General features: G+C 41.2%; 1 protein-coding gene across 2 annotated transcripts in view; it reads left to right on the forward strand.

The window, feature by feature from the left end:
• LOC139533812 (voltage-dependent calcium channel subunit alpha-2/delta-1-like) overlaps positions 1 to 5,876 on the forward strand; it is a 206,795-nt gene extending 200,919 nt beyond the window's left edge. Inside the window, exons 37-38 of one of the 2 annotated variants that reach the window (XM_071332219.1) lie at positions 214 to 296; positions 1,013 to 1,402. In XM_071332219.1, the coding sequence (XP_071188320.1) occupies positions 214 to 296; positions 1,013 to 1,387 (458 nt within the window). In that variant the 3' untranslated portion in view covers positions 1,388 to 1,402. Of the gene's footprint in view, positions 1 to 213; positions 297 to 1,012; positions 1,403 to 1,796 lie in introns of those variants that run through there. The other variant, XM_071332220.1, reaches the window with a different exon arrangement.
• Positions 5,877 to 6,094: the final 218 nt, after the last annotated feature.

The raw sequence follows: 6,094 nt of genomic DNA on the forward strand, positions 1-6,094 counted from the left end.
TCACTAACAGGGATGTAAACAAATTTGTGCACAAAGTTTGAGAGAAATAAGCATTTTGTATGAATGGAACATTTCTGGGATAACTTATTTCAGCTCATGAAACATGGGACCAACACTTTTCACATGTTGCGTGTCTATTTTTGTTCAGTAGATATATTCTAGCCAATTGAGCTACCAGAACCAATGGTTTATTTCCTAAATGGGTTGATGTAGCTGAGGGACCAGACCCATGTGAAATGGCTGAGAAACCAAGGTTCCGAAAAGGTCCAGATGCCTGTTTCGACAACAACGAGAGGGTAGGTCACGTCATTATTTTCTCATCCTCTGTGTTTAAAAATGGCAACCGTCAAATTTAACGTCACAATGTCAAAACTCACAATACACTAATATGTTTTCACAATGCATGTGCTTTTCTCTTTGTGCATAATTCTCTTGTTAATGTTCCATCTTTTACTCAAAATGGCTGCCTCTTTCTCTACTCTTGTCTTTGGATTACTATATGTGCAGAGATTTCCCACACAAATACAAGTTATTGCCAGGTATTGACATACTGCACTGTATGGTTCAAGAGTAAGCAAATATTTAGTGTATATGACTAAAATCCTTTGTGTGTGAAATCTCTGCACTTGAATGCTTTGGTTTGTTTTTCAGACTAGTCTTATCCCAGTGGCAAACCTTTTGGTTTCTCAAAGTTTCATGATGGTGTTAACTTCTTCTGCTTGCACTCTTTCTCTTACACACACACACACACTCGTAGACACACTCACACATACATATGTAGACACACACAGACGTAGACACACACACACACACACCTTCCTTCTATTTAGATGCTTCTCTCTGTTTCTCTCTCTTCACCTTTCCACAAAGTGTTCTGTTTTCTCCGTTCTTCTGCCTATTCACTTTGCACATGGACTTTCTAACTGCTAACTGTGGAATGTTTGCTGCATGACTTTCTCTTTCTCTCTGTTTCTGTTTCTTTCCTGCTCTTTGATTGGCTGTTGATGGTTAGGATGAGCACATGTGCCCGACGAGCACAGGCTCTCCATTGGCCTCCTCTCTGCTCATGTTACTGCTGCCACTGTTCATGTGCTGTCTCGGGTCAGTCCCATCAAGCAGTCTCTCTGTCTCTCTGTCTCTCTCTCTCTCTGTCTCTCTCTGTCTCTCTGTCTCTCTGTCTCTGTCTCTCTTTCTCTTACTCTCTTACTCTCTCTCTTTCTCTCTCTCTTTCTTTCTCTCTCTCTCTCTCTTTCTTTCTCTCTCTTTCTCTCTCTTTCTCTCTCTCTCTCTCTCTCTTTTTCTCTGTATCATACTATGTATTTCTGTCCATCTCTCTTTATCTGTCTGTTTGTCAACTGACGTGTTTACTAATCTAGATGCTAGCTAACGCAGGCCCTTGCTTCCTAATTTAACTCTAAGAAATTATTATTTATTTTATGATGTAGCAAATTATATATGTCTGAAAATGTTTTGTTATTACATTCCACTCTATAGAGCTGTACAGATTATCAGACATCAGATAATCCAACATGGATTATTCCATACTCAGATTACAATTATTCCATACATACCCCATTCTCTATTCAATGTGGATATGCAGTCTAGTACCATTTTACCTTGCTATTATGTCATCAAACATAGCTTTATGAATATGTAAGACATACTGGGCTGTTGTACCCCTACTGAACCCATTATCTTTTAGTCAGCAGGGTCAGAAGGTCATCAACTTGGTTGTGTCTGTCACTAACTTGTCCCCCTGCCTCCTTCCTCCTCCCCTCTTGTTGCCGTGGTCACAGGAGGAGGACTTTGACTGTGGCGGGGCGTCGGCTCTGAGCCCGTCCCTGTTGGCCATGGTGGCGCTGCAGCTGGCCCTGCTCTGGCTCCTGGCTGGCTCAACTCACCACGCCGTCCCCTCGTGACCTCTGAAGACCTCGGTTGCAAACCGGCAAGCAACGCCGCCTCAAAACGACGAACGCTAAAACAAAAAAACATCTGAAACCACTTCCTGACAGATCTTCTTTTGGGATATTTGCGTTTTTCAAGGGTTTCGTTACATTTCTTCACCCAGGGGTGGGAGAAAGTGAGGAAAGTTAACGTCGGTGGGATGTAAAACAAATTCTAAGCGAGAACTTTCATCCCAGACCCCTGACTTTTCCCCTCCAGCCATCTGAGCTTCCAGCCATCTGAGCTTAGGGAGATCGAGGTGATTGAGTGGTGAACTTTGACCTTTGTTTGGCTCGACGATGACAACCCTGCGAATGCTACAGGTTGGACTGCCTTACAGTGCCAAGGGGAAAGTGAAAGGACTGCCTCTTCCTTTTGGGTTCCTTTTAGGTTTTTGTGATGTTCTAAAAGAGATCCCCGTTGATTTTTATTCAACACTGCCAGAAACAGTGCTGCCCTTCGCAACCGTCCCGTTGTGTTTGTCACAAAGTTATTTATTTATTTATTTCAAAGCGTTTTGCAGTGGCTTGTTACTCAGAATTGAAATGTGTGTTTGTTTTGTTCAAGTTGCAATAAGTTGTTTAATAGGAAGTCAGAAATCAGAATGTTTTTTATTTTACACTGGGGTGCTGTTGTCATTATTCTGTTGGTTTCAACTCCCATTTAAAAGTAGCAACACATTTACATTGACGCTGCTGTCCTTGTATAGATGTGGTGTATGACCATCATATTCATTCACATACATGTGGTCACATATGAACCCTTTTGCCCCCACTCACTATCCCCTGTTTGAAGTGATGGATCCCTTTCTGTTTGCGGTCAACCACTTCTCCCTCAACCTTGACCACAAATGGTCAATGTCGGGTCCTATCATCTTGGTATCTGGTCCCTCTGAACTAACCATCATTGCCAAAGTGCAGTTGACCAATCAGGGCACCCCGGCTGGCCTCTAGTGCGCTCATTGGTCTAATCTCTAGTGCCATGTTGATTCTTAGTCAGACAAACCCTTTAGCTTTATTTATTTGACTGTGTGGCTACTGACCTGAAGGAAACTTGATGTGTTTGGTATTCATTTGAATATTTAAGTTTGTTTTTGTTTTTTATTAGGATGAAGGGCATAGCTGCATGCTACTGTGTTATGTTGGCTTTAATGCCATTATTTTTGGATTGATTTCAATGCGTCAATGCAATGGATATAAAATGAAGAGAAAGAGTAGGAGGGATGTAGGAAATGTAGACTTTGGTACATGACAGTTTATTTGTGCTTGCTTATGTATCACTTCTTGATTTGAGTATCATGAATACGTGACTTGCAACTACAAGAATCTGTCTTTCTCACAATGTTCTGCCCGCTATTGAAGAGAACATTTCCCCAAATCAAAAACAATTGCACCTCGTTGCAAAGTGAATTAAAACAGAAATTCCTTTAAGACCTATTGAGAATGTCTATCAATACAATCCAATCTAAATTCATTCATGTGAGTGTGGATATTAGTCCTGTTGTACTTTCTTAGTTTTTGTGTGCCTTGTGGTTCTGGTACTTTATTAACTTTATGAATTAGGGATTCAAGACGGATTGACAATAGGATACTGTCTTTCTGAGTGTACTATACTATGGTATACACCTGTTAACTCATTTCTCCACAAGAACAGCCACCAAAATACTACATAAGAAATAACAGAAATGTGCCTCATTTTATTCAGGACCAAATCTGGACCCGTCAATCATCCTAGCCAAATGATTATGCAGTGGAATAACTTTGAGTGGAAGAGACATAAGGTTACGTTTCTTTATTCAACGTTGTAGAAAAACGGTTTTATTAAAAAACGGTTTTATTATCATGTCAGAATATTAACAATTCCTCTCTAAATGTATTGTATTCGTTTAATTTTTGAACATGGTTCAAAAGAGGGACATGGTAGATATGCTGTGCTTTAAAAAAACGTTTTTTCTTTGTGATGCAATTCAGCTCGTTGGACGGGGACGTGATCTGATGGTCAATTAGTGTTACTGATCTGTTGTAGAGCAAATATAGAGGAGTTCCTGGCACTGAATTCACCTCTTAAGCACTAAAAAATATCACTTCAGACAATCGATTCGATAACAATTGACAATCATAGTTTCCGATAACTTGCTTAAGACTAGTATTAGTAATACTTCATTGAATTAATTGCTGTAAATGAAAATGCAAACAACTGCCAAAACAGGGACTTTAAAGGAGCCTTGGGGTAATGTCAGAAACATTCACGCAGTGTTTCCTTTGAAAACAGGGACTTTAAAGGAGCCTTGGGGTAATGTCAGAAACATTCACGCAGTGTTTCCTTTGAAAACAGGGACTTTAAAGGAGCCTTGGGGTAATGTCAGAAACACTCACGCATTGTTTCCTTTGAAAACAGAGGCATATGGACTCAGGAAACCACATAGGCAATTCAGTGTAGAGTTGGGAAACTACATGATTACGCTGTGTGGTCTCTAGTGCCATTCAAATACTTCTCCCACACCTCATTATCATTGCTTAAATTATAATTACAAAGCGTTCTTACGTTACCCAGAATAAAATCCTTCTGGCCTTTTTTCATTTCTCTGAAACACTGAAGAGGAAGGGGACTTTTGTTATGATCCCAGTCTTAAGCTATGATTATTTGCCAATATGTTATGTGGCGAAACTCAAGCACCATCACCAAAGGCGGACTGCTGTCATGTCCGAAACTATACGAGTGGTCTGAGGTGACATTTAGGGTCCCGTAATGGTTGTTTCAATGTTCTGTGGGGAAACTAACTAACATACTGGTATTTAATACCCTCAATATCTAAGAACATTCAAGAATACCAAGTGCCATAGGACTCTCTTTCTCTGTTTACCGGGAAACCTATTACTAACGTTTATGCAACGTTTAGGATTGAATAAATGCAAATCTCATCTATTTTCCCTGTGTTGCATGATAATGCCATGATACTGTATCAGTGGCAGGCAATGAGATAAAGTACACTCTATCTTCTCCTGCTTTGGTGTGTAACGTTGGGATGGGAAGCATAATACCGTGGGTTTGTTGGGTGTTTGTTTATGATATGATAACGATACAGCTTCTACTGCCTTTCTCTTGAGGAGACAGCATTTGGTACCGCCCTCGTCTGAGTGGCCTAGCGGTTAGAGCGTTGGGCCAGTAACCGAGATGTCACTAGTTCGAATGCACAAGCCGACAAGGTGAAAAATCGGTCAATTTGCCCTTGAGCAAGGCACTTAACCCTAATTTGCTCCAGGGGCGCTGTACTACTATGGCTGACCCTGTAAAACAACACAATTCACTGCACCTCTCCGGTGTATGTAACAATACATATATTTTCCTCTGTCACAGGTTGTCACATTCAAGACCAGACTAGACCCTTGGGAAATGGTGTCTGGTTATTTCATGCCACTCTAAGGGCTAAAATCAGATGCTGTCACCTCAGGAATAACATATTAGCAGAGTGATTGGAAGTGTTTTTCGATGCTGTGGTGCTCTCTGTGTGGATTGTGTGGGTTATGCTTTTTCTGGACTTTTTGTTCTCAAGAACGCTCGGTGTGTTTTAAGGGGAGTGTCCCATGCCTGCCACACTATGTCAGGCTATTGGTGGGACCGCCCTCCAATCTTTCTCTGCCAGCGTTTTCATGGCAGACCATTGGTGGACCTGTCCACTAATCTCCCCTTGTCAGCCTCCCTTTTGACAGGCTATTGGTGGGCCTCCCCGTCAATCTCCCTTGATTGTGCTTTTAAGATGTTACACTTTTGTGGAACTTGATTCGCCTGAATCAGTCATGTATACATTTGTACAATACTGTTATTATTCTCCGACGAAAGAAAGAAAATAGTAATGTTTATAATCCTGGAAAATGCTTATTCATGTGCAAATACAGTATATTCAGAATAAAACTTTCTCATTAGCTATTGAATGGTGTCCTCTTGCAGTTCTGGGCCCTTTCCTCTCCAACCCAAAATGACTTACTGTTGCTGTAACGTTGCCAAAACATATTTCCCACTTTTCCCCACAATGTGTGTGAGAAACTGAAAGAGGCTGCAGTCTGCTATCCCAGTGTCCCCCAGTGACTCCCACCGGCCAATCAGCGATGAGAATTGAGGCCGGGCCAACAGCAACATCCAGGAAGTGAAA

This window comes from Salvelinus alpinus, chromosome 11, assembly GCF_045679555.1.
Source record: "Salvelinus alpinus chromosome 11, SLU_Salpinus.1, whole genome shotgun sequence".
Taxonomy (NCBI): domain Eukaryota; kingdom Metazoa; phylum Chordata; class Actinopteri; order Salmoniformes; family Salmonidae; genus Salvelinus; species Salvelinus alpinus.